General features: G+C 42.3%; 2 protein-coding genes across 5 annotated transcripts; both read left to right on the top strand.

The window, feature by feature from the left end:
- Positions 1–7,334: 7,334 nt before the first annotated feature.
- On the top strand, positions 7,335–9,155 carry MED7 (mediator complex subunit 7). Of its 2 annotated transcripts, none has more exons than XM_040603532.1 (2): positions 7,335–7,419; positions 7,989–9,155. In XM_040603532.1, exon 2 carries the CDS (start codon positions 8,008–8,010, stop codon positions 8,698–8,700), a length of 693 nt encoding a protein of 230 aa, XP_040459466.1. In that variant the 5' UTR covers positions 7,335–7,419; positions 7,989–8,007; the 3' UTR covers positions 8,701–9,155. The 2 variants fall into 2 exon arrangements, with proteins under 2 accessions (XP_040459466.1, XP_040459467.1); XM_040603533.1 differs by having other exon boundaries at positions 7,386–7,472.
- A 2,717-nt stretch (positions 9,156–11,872) lies between these two features.
- On the top strand, positions 11,873–20,565 carry LOC121092463 (hepatitis A virus cellular receptor 1 homolog). Of its 3 annotated transcripts, none has more exons than XM_040603529.1 (8): positions 11,875–13,050; positions 15,064–15,408; positions 15,994–16,044; positions 17,913–17,992; positions 18,253–18,309; positions 19,092–19,206; positions 19,791–19,830; positions 20,218–20,565. In XM_040603529.1, exons 1-8 carry the CDS (start codon positions 13,002–13,004, stop codon positions 20,309–20,311), a joined length of 831 nt encoding a protein of 276 aa, XP_040459463.1. In that variant the 5' UTR covers positions 11,875–13,001; the 3' UTR covers positions 20,312–20,565. The 3 variants fall into 3 exon arrangements, with proteins under 3 accessions (XP_040459465.1, XP_040459463.1, XP_040459464.1); XM_040603530.1 differs by lacking the exon at positions 11,875–13,050 and adding an exon at positions 13,089–14,980; XM_040603531.1 differs by lacking the exon at positions 15,994–16,044 and having other exon boundaries at positions 11,873–13,050.
- Positions 20,566–22,407: the final 1,842 nt, after the last annotated feature.

Raw genomic sequence — 22,407 nt, 5'->3', positions numbered from 1 at the left:
GGGATGGGAGGATGTGGGGGGAGAAGAGATTCAGCAAGGGTAGGTAGTGGGGCGAAAGCTAAGAAATTCTTCGAATGTAGTGACTGGCAGCTTGATTTCTTCATGAGATAATAGATGAGTTAGCTGAGGGACGTGAAGAGGGGAGCGATTTGATCAAATATTCAGATAGGAGGCTTGGTAACTGCACTTTGTTTGCTGTAAACATGGTATGATGCCACGTGTTGTAGGAGGTCTGACGGGAAGATGCTCTGAGGGTCAAGGAGAGAGAGGAAGAAGGAACAAATGGGATTTGGCTCGGCATGTGGGAGAACGGGACAAGCTGAGCTGCTGCGGAAGAGAAGGCACAGTGTTGATACAACATATGTAGAAAGACACACATAGTTGTAAGAAAATAATCACAGATTTTGGCCTGGAATGGTAGAGAATCTGGTAGTTATGTCAGAACTAGCAGGACTTAGCAGGTGAGGTCAGCCATTCCGAGTTTTCCATGGCGAGTTCAAACTGCTGATGGGCCAGCTGGGATATTAGACAGGGAAAAGAATACGAATGACTGTAAGGAAGGAAACAAATCAACACAGCCAGATTTGGGTGCCATTGATATAACACAGGAGCTGATTTCAGTGAGAGCTACTATTTCTGTTTTGCAGTATCTTTATCAACAGGTAACTCTTCACTGTCAGACTGGGGAGGAAGGTAGGGACTGGCATATTTTTGTATCCACTCTTGCCACAGATCTACCCTTCATCTTCCTTTTTCACATTAATCCCAAACCCCATGCTTAGCAAACATGTGAGTGTAGCAAGCCAAAACCAGAATATGAATGCTCTGTAAGTCTAATGAATATATAGCCAGCTATATACAAAAACATATGGTCTAAGAATTGTATTTATATTTAATGAAACATTTACGAGAGAGTAACCTGCTTATGTGTATTTGAATTTTAATTTTGAAGATTGTGATTTCTCATAATCAATTTTTTTTAAAAAAAATCTTTGTTGCTTTCATGACATGAACTGTAGATGTAAATCGTATGTTATCATCCAGCTGGGTGACTAACAGGTTATAACCCTTTTAAACAAAGCCTCAGGCATTTAAGGGCTTCAGGACCCTTCCACAGTAGGGCAGGAAATATATATATATATATATATATATATATATACACACATGCGTACCTATATATTCAGGTAGAAATATACCACTTGTCTAGAAGCAAGTTAGCTGCAGAGCTGGCAGATGTGCGTACAAGCCTGTAGAGCTCTACACACAACCTACACCGCCTTCCTGAAAGGGCTCCTCAGGTGAGCTGGAGTCTCCCACTAACACAGGTATCTCGTTTCTGGAACCTGACCTTGTATGATGGACAGCATGGATGAGCACACTCCTTTTGTTCAAGGCTTTTGGCACCGCTCTGCATTGTATGGTACAGAAACTCTGTATCCTTAACAGAAAGAAATTAAATATAACTGTCCTAAGTATCTTAAAACCACTGCAGGTCTATCCCTTAAGATGAGGAGAAAAAGTCTGATGAATTTTTTAGGTATCCTACATCTTCTCAGCTTAAGTGCTTTTATAAAGCTTGCTACCATGTATCTTCTGACACTTCTCTATCCCTATGCAGGAAAATCTGAAATATTGTAAATGTTTCAGATTTAAGTTTGAGGTGCTGGGTGCACTAAATACTCCTCTGTGCTGGGCAAGTTTAGGTTACAGATAAAGTTATTCTTACCAACGCTGGCTTCATTGGGTTCCTTTTTTTAGTTTTAATCACCTTTGTTCTTCCCTTGCCACGTCCTGCCAACTGGTCTGTTTCTGCTCTGAAAAATGTTATTTTTGGGATTGGATTTTTTCTTAGGGGATTTACCAGATTATGCAGTTCACACCTTTATTATTGCAAACTGTGGAAATCTCCCCACCCGCACATCCTGCTCTGATACCAATGCTTATGTCCTGAAGGCGGCAGAGAAATTTATAAAGTTAAATATAGATAGTTTTTGGTTTTGTAAAAAAACAGACGGGAAGGCTGCAGCTATATCTGCACTCTCACCAAATGATCTGTATACTTCTATCATGTGTAATATTTGGGCCAGTTTTACTGCCTGGGTGCCAGCTCTTCCTTTTCACCAGCTGTTCAATATGATGATTATCATTCAACTTCCAAGCTTCCAGAATTCAACCCATTTTGCTACTTAGCTATTTTAGAGTGTGAGAAACTCTATTTAGCTTACTCAGCTGTCTTGCTTCTTTGGCAGTTCATTATCACCCCAATAAACATGTCTCCAGTAGACCCAAAGAACAAGACAGAAAGCTGCAGAAAAAGGGAAGAATTAGCCTGGTCTTTATGAGCCAGATGCATCCAGCTTTCCTCTAGGTCTTACAGCTGCACCTTTGAGTCCGCTCACACTGCTCCCAGTGACCAAGGGAGTTGCTCTTGGAGAACCAGAGCAAGATTGTCCCTGTGAACTGTTCGGGAGCCCTGGGAAAGTAGATGCCTTGTTCTGAGCATCTGCTCGGCGGGTGTAGTGAATTATCCATAATTTGAATGCCTGAAGTGAATCACTCCCAGGCTTACTGACGCTGGCAGTAACATAGAGAACACGTTTTATACTGGTGAACTTGCACAGGGTTAGGACTCACTCTTCCGTGATGAAGGTACAAATAATCCTTTGCTCAGTTGTTCTCCCTTAGGCGAAAATGCAGACAGAAAACCCTAGTTCCATCAGGTCATACCCAAACTGGGAATTTGTTCCAGCTCCTTTTATTATTGCCTGCCTATTGTGGTTTCTTTCTGTGACCGTTTCCTTCTGAAGACAAAGGCGTGACTTACACTACTGACAAATTGCAGTGCTGCAAATCCCGCAGTTTATTCTGGCAACATGACATGTTTGCAGTGACCCAGCTTGCTGATGGCTGGATAGGGACTACTTCTTCACGCCATGCAGAACATTTTTTGAGGCATGTGCATCTACAAGTTAGAATAGGCAGGCAACACAGGTGTGTGATGAAGTCCCAGTATTAATGTCTGACTTAAAAATCAGGTAGGGGGATTGCTTCCAGAAAGAAGATTAAGTCTCTGAGCATAGGAAAGAGTGCTGGCTGATTCTATCAAAACGTGCCTGGATTTTGAGCCGTGTCAATTTATTACCCAGCAGTGAGATACCTGTTTCATTGCTAAATAACCATGCAGGCTCTGCACTGAGATTTGAATCTGGTAATAGGCTGTATAGCAAGGAACCGTTAAACTGTCACGTGCATGGAAGATTGGTGTGCCCCAATTTTTACATGACAGGAACATTAAACTTCTTTCCTACATTATTAAGTGTGCCAATAGGCTGTAGCTGAAAAGGCAGCACAGCACTGCACTGCAAATTCATTAATTCCCAAAGCCACAGCAGGAGACAGGGAGATGGGAATTAACCACAGCAGATGGAGACATAAAGCTTGCTTAAGTCCCCTTCACCCCCAACAGACGCCTTTTCTTTTCCCCCCCTCCCTGTTATATCCTGCAATAAAGCCTATAACAATCACCAAAAAAGGAAAATTCTGAGCTCATTGCTTAACGAGGCTGTAAGATGTAACACTCAACCTAAGCCCAACAAGAGACTGGAACTGAATTTCATTTTGGGGTTGTTTTTCAGACAACATGGGAAAACCACACCACACATTATTTAGAGTGCAATAGCAATCAAAAATGGAAGAAATGTGTTTTAGCACAGAAGAGAGCAGTGCTGTTCTATGACCATACTTGACAATGGGGTTTGTATTTGCTGTGCTTGTATAATGCTTGGATTCAAATTGTGCTAAAATAATTTAGCATACTGCAATGGCACACACTGTACACACTGCTGCTGAATTAACAGAACCGGAATGCCCGATAATGAAATGTGCCAATTTGCCTAAAATTAGTTATGAAGAAAACCAAGCCAAATTTAACTAAAGCAGTAAATTAAGATGACGTGTCTTTGAGGCGAAGAATATCATTGTACTGATTCACCATCTGCTGAAGGGCTGTCCAGGTTCATTCCCACAATTTGGAGATGCTGTAGGAATGGGGCTGTATTAACAGTGGTAGGCTTGTACTGGATCGTGTCCTTATTTCAGAGAAGAGCTGAAATGTTGCAGAAAGCAAATTGCAGAGTGCTATGCATGACACCATTGTTCTTAATTTCTCATTTGGAACCAATGTAAAGACATAGGTTAGCAGCTCCCTGTAGGTTGGAAAGGGTCATCAGTAGGTCTTCTGAGAATCAGCTGTGCTACTAAGAACTAGACTGAAACTCTTTTTTTTCTGCTTTAGTTTGACGTTATATCCCCTCTGTCTTGGCCACTACATACAGACTGGGAAAATGACTCAAGAAAATCACAGAGATCACATGAAAACCAAGTGATTGGCTTGCCACAGCCTTTTACTGGTTGAAGTCACAGCATTTTACATGCTTGCACAGTTTGCTGAGTGCGAGGCACTAGAGAATCAATCCATTCCTGTTAAAAGAATGTGAAATTGAAGTCTGGAGAGTCCAATAAAACCAAAATACCTTCTACTATATGGCTTCTCTCATGCACCTCTGGAGGCAGAGCCTTTTACTCCTTGCCTGCCTTTCAGGGTATGATGTAAGAAGACAATTCGAGACAAGCTGAGAGCTTGCTACCACAGAAACATGGAGAACCACTGCCCTCACCATCTCCCAGACCTCCTCCCTTCCTTCTGCCTATGCACTCTCCTCTTTTAAAAGCTCGCCCTGATGTTCACTGATAGCACAGTGAATTCACTTGATTTACTAGAAGAGCCAACAATTTAATTCAGAAAAATTACAGTAATGTTTTCTGTCGGGTTTGGAGTTGCATCAATTTACTTTCCAATCTGATGCCTGACGGTGATGGTACAAAGCAGTGAGAAGAAAGGACTGCACAGCCAGAAGTGGGGGGCTGGAGGAGCAGCGAAGGAAGAAAGGAGAGCAGGATCAGAAGGAAAGAGTAGGAGAGGAGGGTGAAGGAATGAGACCTCCCTTTTCAGAGCAGAAAACTTTTTAGTTGCAGCATGGAGCTGCACCCTTGCCTGTATTTGAAAAGCATGCTCTCAGTTCCATGTTTATGTGCCTTGATAAGATCTGCATCTCCATCCTGGAGTATTTTCCCATCTTCAAAATGACTATTTGTATGCATTGAAGTAGTACTTAGAAACAAACACTACATTAAAAAAAAAAAAAAGAAAAGATAAGCCATCTCAGATGCCGCTGGCTGATAGTACATATTTTCTGTTCAAACTGTTTAGATTCTCAACTGACAAGATCGCCAACTGATGAAACAAACAATGTGGTAAAGTATTTTGATTTTATGGATGTAGATTAAAGGTCTCTTAGATCTTCTTGCTGTTGTGGATTGATATAGAAAGTTTGAATGACTGGTTCATGCCAAACAGCAAGCCTGTGGCATGGGAGACTATCAGGGTCCCAGTTCAGTGCCCAGAGCACTCCTTCACCCTGTAGAGAACCTAAGTTCCATAGCCATGGTAGGAAAGTGGTGGCAGGTGGCAGCTTTTTAAACATCACCATCCTTTAACCTCTTTCGTTTTTAAAATCTTGATTGTCAGAAAAATTAAAGTGTGTAATAGTTGTTTTGGAATCCAATGACTTTTTGTGGTTTTGAGTTTTCTTATAGGTGGCTTCTACTAACAGATTGTGTACTAGCCCAACTCCTGCATTTCAAAAGGATGGTTAGCGCAGGTCCAGTGCTGAAATGCTGAAAACTGGAAACATGGGCAAACCACCTTATTCTGTTATGTTTCTGCATTGTGTTGCCCACTGTGGCTGCTCATTGGGATATTTATGCACAAAGAATAAGAGCTTTCTGTACCCAACCTCCTGGGTCTGAGCAATCTATTCACACGCGTGACATTTTAGTGCGTATGGATGTGTTTCTGAAAAGAACACTAGATTAATTCACATCTTGGGGCACCACAAAATCCTTAACGTAAGAACTTTTGTCTCACTTTTTAAGTAGAAGTAATGGCATCAAGGGCAGAAAAAGCGAAGACATCACTTCCGATATTAGATGGCATCAGATCTGGCAGTCTAGAAACTATTGAGAAATACAGATTGAGCCCCAATCAATTTACTGTCAATTTTCCCTAAAGCTGTAAGTCACTACCAAATGGCAAGAACACTCTCCTTTGAACAACATGCATAAATCGAGACCTAGGTACTTTTAAAAAAGTCTTTGGGCCTAGATTTCAAAACGTAATATGGGCCATATGTGTATATACACGTATGTGGATAAATACTGAACTATAAGCACACTGATGACATCAACCTGTGTGAATACAGAGAAAAGGGAAAACCTTTAACTCGGATTAAGTGATCACTGCCAGAGAACAAGGGCATCAAACTCTGTAAGGGGAGAGACTTCTTCAGCAAGTGCACTGAGGTTCCTTCCTATGTGACAAACACTTGCTACATCACCCGAGAACAAACGTCTCCAAAGGGGTCACTTCCTCCTTAAAATATACTTTGCTTACAAATGAAAACAGATCAGACTATTTTGCAGTCAGGGCTGCACTCCTTGTCAATTGTAGAGTGCTGTTTGGTTTGGAATACTTAAATATTCAGATATACAGTAAAAGAGGAGCTTTACTTTTTTTTCAGGTTTTCTAGTCAAATAAACCTATCTATTCTGGATCTTCTTTGCATTGTTTTAAAAACAATTAACAGGATACAAAGTAATTTCCATTCAATCAAAACTTTTTATTGGTGAAATAATCAATCCTGAAAAGCGAATGAATGATACTGCCTGTGCACAACGGGTCCCCGTCAGACAAAGGCCATTGCTGCCCTCTGCTGAGGCAGAGAGAAAACGGGCCACAAACGGCGAAGTGTCAAACAATCCTTTCCTGCTGGCCATTTCAGGGAGAAATTCCTGCAGAGGTGACGCCAGCAAGCCCAGCTCCCCGTGCTCCACATGGTGAAAAATCCATAATTTATTCTTCCACTCCTTCTAAAACAAAATGGAAGGAAAACAACACAAAAGGCCAGGCCGGTCGCTGCCGCCCCCGCAGGCCTCTGGCCCTGCCGCCTCAGGAGCGGCTGCTGGTGAGGGAGCCCCGCACCCCTGGGGGGCCACAGCATCAGCTGGAATGTGCCCCCCCCCCCCGCCCGGGCACAAAGCGGCCCCCTCAGAGCCCAGGCGCTGCCGCCGCCATGACGCCCCCCCCCACCCCTCCTCGCTCAGCGACCGCCCGCCCCGCCGTGCTTGGCACCGCCCCCCGCGGGAGTCCCTGCGCTGAGTGGAGCAAACTTCTGACCGGTGTCCGGAAGGACCAATCAGAGCGTGCCGGCCGAGGTCGGCGAGCCAATGGAGGGGAAGGGAAGCGGCTGCCGGCCGGAAGTGAGGCGCCGGCGATTGGGCTGAGGGGAGCTCGGCGGGCAGGTGAGGGCGGGTGGCTGCCTGCGGGTGTCGGGTGGAGTCGTTTTCTCCGCTGGGTACGTGGTCAGTCGCCGATGGGGTCTTGCCGTAGCGCGCCCCTGGCTTCTGTCTCTTCAGCAGTGGCCTGGCGAAACCCGCGGCGGGGTTTGGGCCTTCCCGGAGCAGGGCAGGGCAGGGCGGCGGCGGCGGGCCCAGGGCGCCAGGCCGCATCCCCCGCTGCGGGCCGTGCTTGCCCGCCGCCGGGCCGTGCGGTTTCCTCCGTCGCGGAGCGTGGTGTGAGTGGGCCAGGCCTCCGCTGGGGGACGGAACTCCTGTGGCTGCCCTGTTTTCAGGCTGGCCACAGTTCGGGAAATGAACGCTTTATATGCCTCCGGTGAAGTTAATCCTGCTAAAAGTATACCGTAGTGAAAAGCTAACGTGGTTTTATTCGGGAGTTTCCTCTATTCTACACATTAAGATGGTTTCTGGCTCATTTTCTTGCAGCCAACTCTCTTATAGTGCCTTTATTTCTATTTATATGGTAAGGTTGTCATGCAAAGTGTTTAACATCTATTTCTTGGGACATTCCCTAGGTATTTTCATCTGGGAAAAATGGGTGAACCTCAGCAAGTGAGCGCCCTTCCTCCGCCTCCAATGCAATATATAAAAGAATATACTGATGAAAATATCCGTAAAGGCCTGGCTCCAAAGCCACCTCCCCCTGTGAAAGACAGTTATATGATGTTTGGTAATCAGTTTCAATGTGATGATCTGATTATTCGACCCTTAGAGAGCCAGGGCATTGAACGGTTGCATCCTATGCAGTTTGATCACAAGAAGGAATTAAGAAAACTTAATATGTCTATCCTGGTCAACTTTTTGGACCTCTTGGATATCTTGATAAGGAGTCCAGGGAGTATAAAGCGAGAGGAGAAACTGGAAGACTTGAAACTGCTTTTTGTTCATGTCCATCATCTTATAAACGAGTATCGCCCTCACCAAGCTAGGGAGACACTGAGAGTCATGATGGAGGTGCAGAAGCGTCAGCGCTTGGAAACGGCAGAGCGATTTCAGAAGCACTTAGAGCGAGTTGTAGAGATGATTCAGAACTGCCTGGCTTCCTTGCCTGATGATCTGCCTCATTCAGAGGGAGGACTGAGAGTGAAAACGGAACCAATGGATACTGATGTTGGCAGCAGCTGTATGGGACAGAGTGAAAAGCAGAGAGATCGTTCTGGTGGCAAGAGAGATCAGGTTTTAGACAAAGATGCAGCAATGTGTAGCATTATTGATGAAATGACATGAAGAAAACATTTGTTTTTGTTAGCTTGCCGTAGTGAAAGGCAGAACAGATTCTAAGGGTATACACTGTATTTTGTTGTACAAGCAGAAAAGGCATTTATTGTACACCTGTTGAGTTTGTGAGTGACTAGACGGGTGAAAATTTTTAATATTCTGTGAGCTTTGTGTTTATTGGTAGAAACAAAAATACACTTTTTGTTAATCTGTGGCTACCACTTCACATGATACATTCAAAGTTAGCTTTTTCTATTGTATTTAATTTGTCACTTTCTATTTTTTTGGGTGTGCTGTTTTGGTTTTTTTAATTGCTTTATAGTGTGGAAGCAAGCGAGGGATCTGACAAGAATTGCACTTGACAGTTTGTTTCAAACAAGTGCTAGTTGTTCACAATTTCAGTGGGTCCTTTCAGGAATGTGTAATTCAACATTAAAAATAAAATCAGTGTGAAGTCTGCAAAATCCATTCCTTTCTATTTTTGTAGTAATATAACTGTACTGAAGAAAACCTAAGAATTCCTTTTTTTACAGATGTAATGTGGTGTAATTTGCATTATAAAGACACAGCCAGGAGTCCCAACAACTAAATGAATTAAAATTAATTGGATTTTAACTTCCTCAGATGTTACTTGTAACCAGTCTTGAGTTTACAAAAATGCCTACATTCCCCCCCCCCCCCCATATGCTTAGACTAACATATTTCCAGCATAATTAATATACATGCATGAAATTAATCATTTTGCTGTGCACACGCTTTGTATTTGCATTTTAGGTGGGCTCTGTGCCCAGCTGAGTGTGTTTTCTCAGGAGGGAGAGTCTGATTGGATAATTAGTATTTATACTAATAGAGAACTAAGTTTGAAAGAAACTGCTTGTATTCCATCAAGTAGAAGCTGTATTAACCACATTTAAAGAACATTTAAGTTGAATCTGTCCCTCATAGCAAGAGAGAGTGATCTGATAGTGAAGAAGTCGCTTCTTTACCCTACCCTTCCTGTCAGGGGAATCCTACTTCCATCTTTTTGCCATGTAGCCCTGGAGGCCCCATAGTACACATTTTTTCCAAAGTATATACAGCAACTGAAAACCAGGTAAATTTATGGGTGAGGGGACTGGTACAAACTCTGGTTTTAACTGTCTATTTTAACAAGCTATGTCTCATTTGATAATTCTGTTGTTTTCAGAAATGTTACTTAAATGGGCAGGCAAAAGTACTTAGCTGTTGGGTGCTGGGGATCGAGCTCAGTGCAGATAAGGGTGCAATGAACTGAAACAGGTTTATGACTCATTGGAGAACATCATCTGCTATTTTAAGTGCACATGACGTAAGTAACAAGAAGTAGAATTTTTTTTGGCTTTTTATAAATTTATAAATTTACAAAGTTAACACTTGTCCTTTATTCAACCACTACTGTTTCTGTCCTTCTCCCTGGACTAGACCTAAATTGTATAGCTTGTCAGTAACTGAAACAGTTGCAAGTGAGCAGGATTAATTTAGTACCTACTTTGCAAATGTTCTTTCATGTGGAAGATACCAAGAAATGTTTAGTGTCTCCCAGATAAAAGAGCTCATGCACTAATTACTTTTTTCTATGTTGAAGGCAAATCTTTAGAAAGTTGTGAGGGGCTTCCTGGGCTTTTTTCAGCCGAAAATACTGGTGTTTCCATCTGTTGTCAGGTGAAAGCAAAGATCGTTTTCCCTTTTTCTGTTAGAACTTTGGGAAAACAGTGGACTGTAGCTGCAGTGAAGGCAGTGCGTGATACAGGCCTGTTAGTCCAGGGAAATGGGCATTTCAGGTATTGTAGGATGATGTGACTCACTGATAGCAAATTTGACTGTAATGTTGACTTGTGTGTTAATTAACATGCTCCTGATGATGAGGTCTTTCCTTACCTCAGCAAATCCTGATTTTATTTTTGGATGTGATAACATTTGAAGTATTCTATGCCTGAAATGTTAATGTATACACTATGTGTTTGGTTGTATATGCCTTATGAAACTTGTGAGATAAAATTAACATCGGGTGTTAGGCAGTGTTTTGTTTAATGTTTTCTTAATTAAAAAAGTAGAAGACAAAAGCTCAGCCCTTCTGTTACACTATCGGAACAATCACAGGGACAACAGAAGTATATTTTCTTGAAATGAAACTTTTCAGAAGTCTCTCGATACAGAGTAGCCAAGTGTATCACCAGTAGACAAAAGGGGAAAGTTAGCAGTTCTGTTCATCTAGGGGGAAAAGGAGAAAAAGCCATTTAATCATATGGCTTGAAAATAGTGTAATGAAGAGATGATTCCAACAATGCTTTAAACTTTGATATTTAATGTTTTGGTTTGGCTTTATTTTCACAAAGTACAATCTGACTATATGCTCTGAGTCAAGGAAAAATGTGCAGCTACTTTAAGGCTGCATGAAAAAGATGTTGGCAACCTTTCTACAGTAATGGTGCTCGTTTCTTGCAGAAACAAAGTAGGAACTTGGAAAGCAAGCATGCATAAACACGGGAATTATGTCAACGTGTATTCCATATGGTCTGTGTTTGAGATGAAATCTAAAGCAAATGGGTTAACTGTTGCCCTGTATCTCACCTTCTTTTGCTGTGTGACCAGAACAGCTTTCCTGGGGATACAGACAGTACGCAAACTACTGTAGACTATTGTATGAACAAAACAACCTGGGTGAAGCAAGTAGAATGGGCTCAGGCAGAGCTCTGGGGTAACAGTTTCCGTATTTTCTTATCCTACTAATTTATTCCAGAGCTCAGACATGGCCCGTGCAGAGGAGGAACCCATGTGGACCCCCACACACTGCATGTTGTTGCAGGTAACTGGCAGAAGGGACATGTCCTGGTCTGCAGGTGGATGTTTGTCGCACATGGAACCGTCGAGTTCATCATGGCATGGCTGTGGCGTGTGGGGTCACCTGCCTTCTGCCAGAGCCAGGCTGCCCTGCCTTTTCCAGTTCTGCAGGGCAGTTTCAGGATCCTGCTGTTATGATTAGAATTGTTTCTGTAGCAGCTGCAGTTTCCTGTTTCCCCAGAAGCAGGAGCAAAGAGAAGCAATTTCTTGAGTGTCCTGCTCCCAACCACTGCATGCAAAAGATCCCCCTTTATTCCTCTTTCTCTGTTCTCTCCTACAAGTAAGTATGTTGCTAGTGTTTGTCTCTTGGCTACTTTAACACCTTGCTTTTTCTCCTTTTTGTTTAAAGAAACTGTCACTTTGGTGATTGCTGTCACGTAAGGTAGTCAGTGTGAGACAGTTCCGCTGGTTCTGATTCTAGCCTAATGTATGTTTTTGGAAGCATTTCTGCTGTTTCAGTTATTGATTAAAAAGCAAATCCTTAGTACTTAATTTTTCCTGAATAGAACAGTCTCAGCTAGATTAGTTGCTTCAGCGAAGAACACTTGTTGGCCGTAGATGAAATACACTTGATCGCAGCTGCAGTTGTAGTCCAAACAATATAAAAAGACCAGATGTCCTCGGGAAGAGTTAGGAAATCCAGGGATGGGTAGAGTGGCCAGGGAACACCATTTCTCAAAGCTGTATTTCACTAATATTTTGTAAAAGTGAGCCTTGTGCCTGAGATGACATGATTTCCACACTACTTTTAAAGTGACCTCTGTGTTCCATATGTTTTACTTTATATTGCAAAAGCCCAGATGCGTACAGAATTTTTAAGAGTTTGATGAAAAAAGACTGCAACTCTACTAGGCTGCAGATGTGTAACAGTAGGACAGCTTTCCAATACTACCAAACTACAGCCTACAAAGAAAACAGCATTTGTCTAAAGATGCTCTTGAGTTGCTTCGAAGTATTAGAACCAGAAACTTACAATTAAGTGTTTGAGTAGTTCGTTCTAGGAATCTTATTTTGCCAAGTCCTTTTCATTTACCATAGTCTGTTACATATCCTATGTAAGCTTTTATGCTAATTCTGTTTACTGTGGGAAACCGGTTGTGGGATGCGGTATGGGGCAGTGGATTACTGATAGTGTTGTCAGCTCAGTGGTGCTGATGGTAGTTTCGTATGCTGTAATCCAGCAGATCTGGAAAAAATGAGAAGTAGATTTGTGAAGTACTGCGAAGTATTTTAGCGTTTTAATCAAACCGCTGTCAGCCAGAGTTCGGTGCCTGGCTGTGCTGCTAGGGTCTCACCACAGGAAAGGCAGTCCGGGTTAGACTAAAGAGCATTCTCAGCTGTGTCTGAAGATGGTGTAATGAGAAGTAAAACCAGAAGTTTATGAAGAAGATAAGTTTTCTTGAATGTAGTGCCTGAAGGGTGAGCAGGAGCGTTCCTCATCTTCAGTCAAGATGTCGTCTTATTTCTGCGTGATCTGGATTCTTCTGATCGTGTTTACAGGTAATTAAGTGAGCCTAAGCCAATAGGGTAGGGGTGGATGGAGGTAACATGCATCAGTGTTTCTGAGGGCTGCAAAGAGATATTTTACGTTACAACAGGAAGAGTGGCTGCGTGGCACAGAAACTGCAGTTTTGTGTTATGAATAGAACTTTAATCACAGTGGCTCGATAGTCTTCTGATGGCCTTATCTCCTTTTTAAAACAAAATCATGTTGAGGGTATGATGGTTTTAAAGATGCTCCTTCCTCAGCTGTCTGCTAGTCTTATTAGTAAGCGATCGTTTGGGTTTTTTGAATAATGATCATCAGAGATGAATAGAGAACTTTACATCATTTTAGAAAAGTTGTAAAACAAGGCTATTTTACTTCAACAGTGTTTGTGAATGTTTGGGAGGAATGATAAAAGGTTATCTGTGGCCTTTGGTGTTTTGTAACCAATATGAAATTTTATTGGGACAAACTAATAATAATTTCCCCCTTTTTGTTCTGAGAAAGCAGTTGTCCTAGGAAAATACTGTGTAAAGGCAACAGGTTGCAGAGTGGTACTAGAATAGACAGATAGGCATTAAAAATTTGGTGGTAGAATATGTTTGGTAGAAAGAAAAAAGAAACTACAGATATTGTTTCTTGTAGTTCTTTAGAAAGCCTTTCATGATGAGATTCATTTTGAGCTTGCTTTTTTATATTAAATAAAATATAGTAGTTTCAGTGATTGTTTTCCAGTAAGCTATTGTGGCAAAATCTCTGCGTGCAGATTTATTTTTAAGTATAATAGCATAAGTTAAGGAAAATGACTGAGCTGAGCTGCGCAAAACAGCTTTTTCACAAAGGGCAATTGCAATCAAGTCATACAGTGCATGAGATCCGCTGGTGCATGTTGGTGGATCTGCCTTGGGGAGCTCCCTTCCTAATTATAGGCTAGGCTAGATTTTTAATAGAGATGATTTGTTGCCTGTACTTGCTGCAGAGAATTCTATCCCTGAAACGTTAATATGGATAGATCAAAATACTTAGAAACATGATCCCATGTTACTGAATTTGATAAGAGATGTGTAGTAGTAAGTACATGGCAAATAGTTGTTGCTTTTTTGTTGATGTTGTTTTGAAGTATAAACAGACAGCGTGCACCTCAGGAGCACCACTGCGTAACCTGTTAGAAGGAAGTGGTTATGGGGTGGCTACAACTGGACTGCCAGAGCAGAAATTATTTTGGCTGGCATTTAACACAGCTCTTAATAAAACCCTCCTAAAGGGAATATTGGCTGGAGTGCTCTGAATAGAGCCAAATAAACTATCTCACCAGGATGAATGGACTACTGGCAGCTAGGTCTCACTGTTTTGACTTGAATAGTGGGACACAGCCTTCTAGAAACATGAAAAATTACCTTTAATAGGGGCTAAACAAGTTAGAAACTGTGTTAAGACTGAGGGAAGAAAATAAGGTAGCGAAAATACCTTTCTCAGGAAAGCTTTGAAAAATCTTGTCTGATAGGAATGGGCAAAATCTGTCATTAGGCAAGAGAAAAGGAAATGCATTAAGCAGTGACTGTTCTGATGAAACCTACTGTTTAGTGGCCTTTCATTGAAAGAGAGGAAGTGTTTCCCACAATGGTTTTAATGAAATGTCTTACTGTTCCCCCATGTGTGGCTTGCATTAAATCCAAAATAAGGAAAACAAAATAATAGAGCTTACAGACTGGATGTGGCTAAAGAGAAGCCATAGAGTTGTACAGATCCAAACTCTGTTCTCTCTTCACCTTTTCGCCTACCTGCAGAGGCTGCAGAAAGTGTATTTCTTCTTTCTCTAGAGGCGCATTCTGAACAAATCACTGGCCCGATCATTCTCCCTCGCTGCGTCAGTCCTGCTGGGATTCACATCTATTTATGGAAAACCTGATTCAGCAATGCCTGGTGGTGTTTGCAGGCTGGGAGGTATCGGGTCACGCAAGATAGGTGAGAAGCTTCCATTTGGCATGCACTGAGCTCAACAGCTACGGTTGTCTTTTTGTCCACAGGCCCCGCAGTACTGGAATCACTTGTGAAAGGAGAGGTTGGTCAGAATGTCACCGTGCCGTGCTTTTACAGTGTTAAAACGGGACAAGACGTCACATCGATGTGCTGGGGTCGTGCCAGCTGCCCTATTTCAAAATGTTCTCAGACCATTATCTGGACGAATGGATGGAAGGTTACAGAGCGGCACAGCAGCAGGTATATGTTGAAAGGGAACCTGCCAGCAGGAGACGTGTCCCTCACAATCGTGAACGCCGAGGAAGCGGACAGTGGGATATACTGCTGCCGCGTGGAGATCTTGGGGTGGTTCAACGATCAGACAAGTAATCACAAGGTTGTGATAGAGAAAGGTGAGTGCAGAGGCGTGCTGTTGTGTGAATACCATTGTGGTAAATCTGTGGTTGGGTTTGGATTTCAAAGCTTGTGGTGGAAATTATTTCTATAATCGCTCATAGGACTGATCTTTAGGATTTTGCAGATCTACTGTTAGTGCTGTTTAAACTGCCTTTGGCGTTGGGGTAATCCCAGTGCAGTCACTGCAATTAAAAAAAGGACATGGTGCTCTGTTTCATGGTGCACAGCACTGCTTGCTTAGAAACACTATTTGAAGAATTTAAGAGAAAGGGCAGCATTGGGTACTTAATTCATCCAAAGCTTTTTACTTGTGCCCTTTTCATAAAGACAGTGCTTCATTTTCCCTGCTTGATCCTAGAGTAAAGCCCAGGGACACACAATTAGTATGGGCAATTTATTGACTCTTCCTTTGATGTTTTTGTTTTGTTTGTTTTTCTCTTTTTTTTTTTATAAAAAGCATGATAATATATGGAACAAGTAGCTGATGCTAGCAAATTTTGATTATAGAAACACACTCACTACATAGGCGCACACTAAGGTTAATTATAATGTGTTGGTTTTGTTTTATTTTTTAACATCAGCTAGGATCTCTACTGCAAGTCCTCACACTTACACCTCTGAACAGACCTCAGGTAACTTTTATCCAAGTATTCATCTCAATAACATATGTAATCTATATTGCAAATGGGGATCTTAGGAAGGGAACAAAATGACAGATGATGTAAGTATCTTGGCTAAAATCTACTAAACATTACGATAGAACCAGAGATCAAAACTTAGATTTAGATTCTGCCTGATGTTATATAGAGAGTCCAACAGAAGGGACATGTATATGCAGGAGGAAGCTTGCTTTCAGGTGTTACGCTTAAGTAGATGTTTTATTGGTCCTGCAAGCATTTTTTTTCTTATGGCTGTCGTTTTGGTATGTTGTTTTCTTTGTGGTGTAAAATCTCACCTTGTCTTCTGGAAACGCATCCCATGAACAGTAAACCACAATTTTTGAGGAGCTGGGTTTACCCACTATTGACTAAATTTATTTGTTGGTCTATGACATGGAACTGTTTTATTGGGCTAGCTCAGAACTGCATCTAATTCGGGATCCTGTCACCAGTAGCAGCTGACAGCAGATGATTAAGGAGGGTCATAGATACTGTGCAGTAATTTGGTGATACAGCACCGAAGTATTCTTCTACCCTGGTACAATGTGTGTCTTGGAGGCTGCCCGTGTCCTCTGTAGCCTATGCATGTTTAATGGTGTGAGGCCCCTTGTTGCAGTGAAAGAGACAGTGAACAACTATTCTTCACTCAGTTTCTCCACTCCAGTCAAGTTTATAGACTTCTGTGGTATACCGACTCAGCTGCATCTTTTTCAAAAAAGACAACTTTAATTTCCAATAGATAAGAGAGAACTCGCAGCTTAGTAATAGCTTATTCTCTGGATTTTGAAAGAAAAGTCACGGATGCCATTTGTATTTCTCCCTCCATCTCAGATGTTTCCAGCTAAGCAACTCTAAAATGTTACCACAGTTGCATTTCCTTTTTGGAAGAAGAAGTGAAAACTTTTTCTCAGACTGTTTCTGTTCTAGTTGCAAATAGCTTGGCTTCCAATCTTAGCACTTGTGGATTTTCTGAATCCTGTGACATCTTCCTTAGCTGCTGCTGGGACAATCTTTTGTTCTCAGAGCACAAGTGAATTATGTGCATGTTCACACAGAGAGAGACTGGAAAAGGCAGGTGATCGTGTGCCGCTGATGTAGGGATATTCCAGAATCTCCAATAGAAGAGAACAGCAAAGCAGTTGCTGCTGTCCTTTTCAAAATAAAGTTTGTAGGATTAGGGTAACAATTTAAAACATCAAAGGAACCAGCTGGGTTATCATAATGTGAACAGGAGATCTTTTTTTCAAGAGTGTTATATATCATCTGACAACACGTGGAGAAACTGAGACTGATACAGAAGACATAAGTTTGTAGCTCTGAATTTTAAATATTGCAAACAGCTTTGCTCTGGGAAATTACCTGAAAATATGCTGCAGGTCCTTATGCAAACATATCATACTTTGGTCAGTCTATTTATTGTACAGCTGTCTGGGACTTTAAAAGTATCACTTTCTCTAACTCTGCACCACTTGCTCTTTCAAGGCCCAGAGCTAACAACCTTCATCAGTTTTCATCAGATATACTAAGTTTGCTGTAGGCATCCACTTCCTTTTCTTGGCTCCAAAAAGAGATTCCTACCTTGATTGGGTCCTGTGTTGAGATAACAGCATGAACTAAGTGCTTCTTGGAATGGATGAAAAGCTCTGAAGAGGACAGCAGAGGCTCCAATATTTGGAGTTTTGTGCTGCCCTCTGAAGGCACCAACCTCTTTATGATGTGCAGAGCCGAGACTCCTGATAGATACCTAAGTTTGGTGGTCCCGTGTCAGCAGTAGGAATTCCTCTCTGTCGAGGCAGAACGGTTCTCTGTGCAAGTGATGTGTTTGTCTCGCCTTTGCTTAGCTCATGGGAGCAGCAGTGAATCATCCGTCACCACCACAAGAACGTGGCCGTTGGTTTCTGCTTCGGAGGCTCCTCAGACTGTAAGCATCTCCGTGCTGTAACATACCTAGACAAAGTGGAGTGACATGGGAGGTTGTTGGGTCGTCCCTACAGTTCACTTGTACTGCTTCAGTTTGATTGCATAATATTTTTTTTTTTATACTCTGCACATTTAGTGCTTATGAAAGAATGCTTATGTGTTCATTATTAAAGAGGAAAATTCCCCAAACCTGCTTTGCATGCATAAAGTACTTCCTACTGCTGGAGGAAGAGCTTTAGCAATGTCTATATTGCCTTTCAGGCCTTTGGTCCCTGCTCAAGCACCTCAGACTGCTTGGATGTAACTGCAAACCTGCAGGTATGGCCGGATCTGGGGAAGAGTGGAAACTGGACCACTTGACAGCACAGGGATGCCCTGTGTTCCTGGTGCAGTGGGGTTCGGACAGGCAGCTCTGTGTCTGTCTGCTGAGTCCTCCAGCACATATACAGGGTGACAGGTGGTAACGTCACCCAGATTTTATCAGGAAGGCAAGGCAGCCAGGCTAGCCTTTGGGAAGGTCTGCTTTGGCAGACCACAAGGCAGCATATGCTGTGGGCATTCGTACGGCTTCATGTGCAGAATGTAAGTCGGGGACCATACTGCGCTTCAGCATCTCTCCGGGCCTGAGTTCCTAATGAGAGGTTAGTTATCCTAATGAGAGGTAATGAAGCCAGGTTAGCTGGCTTCATAAAGAAGTTTAGCCCAAATAAAGACCGATGCAAAGAGCAGGCATATTTACTTATCCCTATAAAGCCTTGAGTAATTGCTGAATAAGCTGAAAAAAGGTGGGAGCATGTAAAATCAGGAGATATTTTAATAATAAAAAATAAAATATTCACCAAATAGTATTAAACCTTAACAAGTAGGATTTGTCATAACTTCAGGTTCTTTGACAATCTCAAAAAGGAATGTGTTTAACAGCATGGCTCGCACAATTGCTGCAGTGATACTGCTGGAAACTAGTCCTGTATCTGAAATTAGGGTCTTGCTTTCAAGTGTACTTTTACTGCACGGTTGCAGACCGCACAAATGGCCTTTGGGTACTGTATGGGCTTCTTGCTGTCAGTGCCATTAATGCTCATCTGTTTTGTGTTTGACAGAACATGTCCGTATCACTACCCAGAGAGCAGTATTCAGAAAATGGTCTATACATTGGGGTTGGTTTGTGTGCGGTACTTCTAGCAATCCTTATTTTGGCTCTGTTCCTCACTAGACGTAAGTACTTTCCACAGGTGGTTATTCAAGGATTGGCCCCGTAAATCAAACCACAACTGTGGCAGGTGCCATGTGTCTTCTGCTTCAGGGAAGTGAGCTAAGGGCTCTGGATGGCTTCGCTCCCTGCCCTGTGCTGCGGTTGCTTGCTCAGCTCCCCCTTAGCCCCTGGGGCAGCGAAGGGCAAGGTGCTAATTATGGTCTCATCATTTTATGTCTCGGACTCCTTAGCAACCAGTCGACCTGGGGTCTGGTGAGGAGATCCTTGACACAAGCCCACCTCTCCTGCCCATTCCTCAGTTGCCATGTTGTTCTGGTTTCATATAACTATATCCAATATTTTTCTAAATATTCTATTTCTAAAGTGCCAGACTTTCTGCCTAGAGGCTCTTGGTCAGACCAGGCTATATGAATTACACCTCATGGAAATAATGGGTATTTCCTATATACTGAAAACATTTGCTTAAAGTTCCCTTATTTAGTTTCTTACACTTGAGTTTGTTTTTTTCAACCCACTACTTCTGATGGTTTAAAGAATTTTTTTTCCCTTTCTTTTATTCTTTATTTTCATTCTGGATGATCACTAGAATATTTATACAATACAAAGAAGACGGGTGACTTTGCAAGGTAAGTATCCTGTTTTTGCTTTAGCTAATAGGGCAAACTAGGTTGCAGAAAGAAAATGTTGTCGGTATGCTGACCACTCCACTGCGTACTTTGACTTTTTAAATCTTGAATTAATAGAAAACACTGCAAAAACAAATCAATAAATCCCGCTACTTCTCGTTTTCACTTATAACTAATTATAACTGTCAGTTCACTGCATTAAGGAGCACACAAACTTCAAGTGTTGTCTCATAAGTGGAAAAATGATTCATTATCAGTTGTGTTTAAATAAGTGTTTTTGCATATTTTACATTTTTCCAGTGAGCTGGTTGAGTTTAGCTGTCTGCTCTTTTGTGTTTCTGTTGTCTGGTTTTCATTTAACAGCATGTTTTTTACTCTTTTGTACAGCTTCGTTGCATTTTGGAGGCCAGAAGGTGCAGGGAACCATAGTGCCCTGGAAGAGGAGGCCCATGCAGAGGAAAACATTTATATAATACACTAAGGACCATATGCATGCTTGCCTTTGTCATCACCGAACATTTTGCAAAGTATTTAATGTCTAGCTGCTCTCCCTGCTCAGCAGCTAAATGTGACCGGGCTACTGAAGCATTATTCACATTCTAATTAAACAAATAAAAGCTAGACTTCTAACTAAAAACTTTATCAGCCTGTTCCGGAAACAGAAACCCTACTGGTTTGTATGGAAATTTCCAGAATCCACTTATCAAACCCTAAATAAAGTTACCATTATATTTATTATCTGCTTCACATTCTCTCTTCCTTTATGGAAAAAAAGAGGAAGTGCTAGAATGGCTACGCAGTCATAAAAGTTATAAAAGGAAAAAAAAACACACATATTTTTTTAAAAGTTTGTCTTTGCTGTGTGTTGTATCTGCCAACTGCCCCCCGAGTGCAGAAGCAATGTCATTGCTGCCATGCTGGAAATGACGCATGGGAAAACTTGGCAATATTGGTATTTCAATATGCATTTAGGTGAATTTTATTGGAGTCGGGTAAACCCAGTCCTGGTAGCAGCTCAGTAATGCAATGTACTAAAAATTCCTGTCCACCCACAGTTAAATCTAGAGGAGCTATTGATGCTCACCCCCTCATGGGCTGTCCTTGGAGCTTACAGGTTCAGTACAACGTGCAGGGTGTTCACAGCTTGTTTTCAGAGACCTATGACTAAGTGTGTTTTCCTTTGCAAAATGCATCACTTTTTCTGTGGTTTTCTCTGACCCGCCTATGCCCTGAGAAGTCCTCAGTGTGGAAAGTCTCACTTCCAGGCCTCTAAAACAACTGAACAAAAATTAACTGCTTTGTAAAGTTAAATAAATTCTTACTGTTCCTAGCTTGTGGAGAAGTCGTGGACCTTGCACAAAATACTGGCTGCAAGTTTCCCCGGCTTTTACACCCCTTTAGATACCAAACAGCGCCAATGTCTTCCACTGGATTTGTTTGTCTGCTTTTAGCTCATAAATGGGGAGTATCGGTAGCCTAGTGCCTTTCCTCAGTTAGACCTGAATCTGCTTTTATTCTCTGCAACACTAAACTTTGGTTTAATTAAATAAACCGAGGCAGCCCCATGAGTAGGAATCAACACTTTACACGCTGCTGAGCAATAAACACAGCACCCAAACCAGCTTTAAGTGGAAGAAAAATTTTCCCCACTTGTTTTTAAGAACACATTTTTAAACAGAAGCTGGGGACTTCCAAAACTCTTACCAAATATTGGTCAGCATCAGTCTTGCCCTGAAGCTGAGCCCGAGCAGCGATGTGGCACTCCAGATGCAGACGTTGCTGCCATGGGGATGACTTGCAGACTTACCACATAATTTTGATCCTTGAGTTCATCACTTTTGATGGAGTCATGCAAAGAACAAGGCTGTATTATACAATGAGACATAAAGGAGCAATAATAAAATCAGTAGGCGTTTGTGTTAGCAGCTGGCACCCTTGAGGCCATGGTCTGGGTGTGTTTTAAGGGGAGCTGGGGTCGGTGGAGCAGTTACCTCCCTTTCCTCCAGGTGGTAGAGATGGGAGGGCTTGAGCTGGCTGGGGAGGGCAGTGTTATCCCCCAGGAGTCCTGGAGAGCCTGGCTAAGGTGTGATATTGCAGGTGAGTGTGTTTGCAAAGACTCACGGAGGAGGGGAAGGCTCTTCATCCTGTTGAGGAAGGAAGAAATGGAAAGCATGGTGCGCTTTGCCTTTTCACTTGTGCTGTGCATTCTCTTGGGGTTGTCTGTTGCAGCAGGCACAAAGATTAAAAATGAGATGAATTCATGGTTGACTGAAGATCTCAGTGCGGGAGCACAGATGTTGGGTGATTACCAATCCCTGGGCCAGGAAAAGTGCTGGAGGAGACAAGCTCTGCCATCATCTCATGTGTTGTTGCGTTCTGTAAGAAGGTACCAAAACTAGAAAAGACCTGCTGCTGTTAGGCAGTATTTTTGTATTCGACTATTAGTAAATATTATTAAACTAAATACTGACCCTACTGCAGATGTTTTCCTCCTGCCTGGCTGAGCATGTTGCTGCTGTGGGCTCTAGCCCATGACTGGAGCTGGAGGAGGTCTGATCTGGTCTCTGAACTAGGTCT

Source organism: Falco naumanni, chromosome 8, assembly GCF_017639655.2.
Source record: "Falco naumanni isolate bFalNau1 chromosome 8, bFalNau1.pat, whole genome shotgun sequence".
Lineage (NCBI taxonomy): Eukaryota > Metazoa > Chordata > Aves > Falconiformes > Falconidae > Falco > Falco naumanni.
Note: the sequence above shows the minus strand (reverse complement) of the source record. Positions and strands in the feature narration are given on the sequence as shown.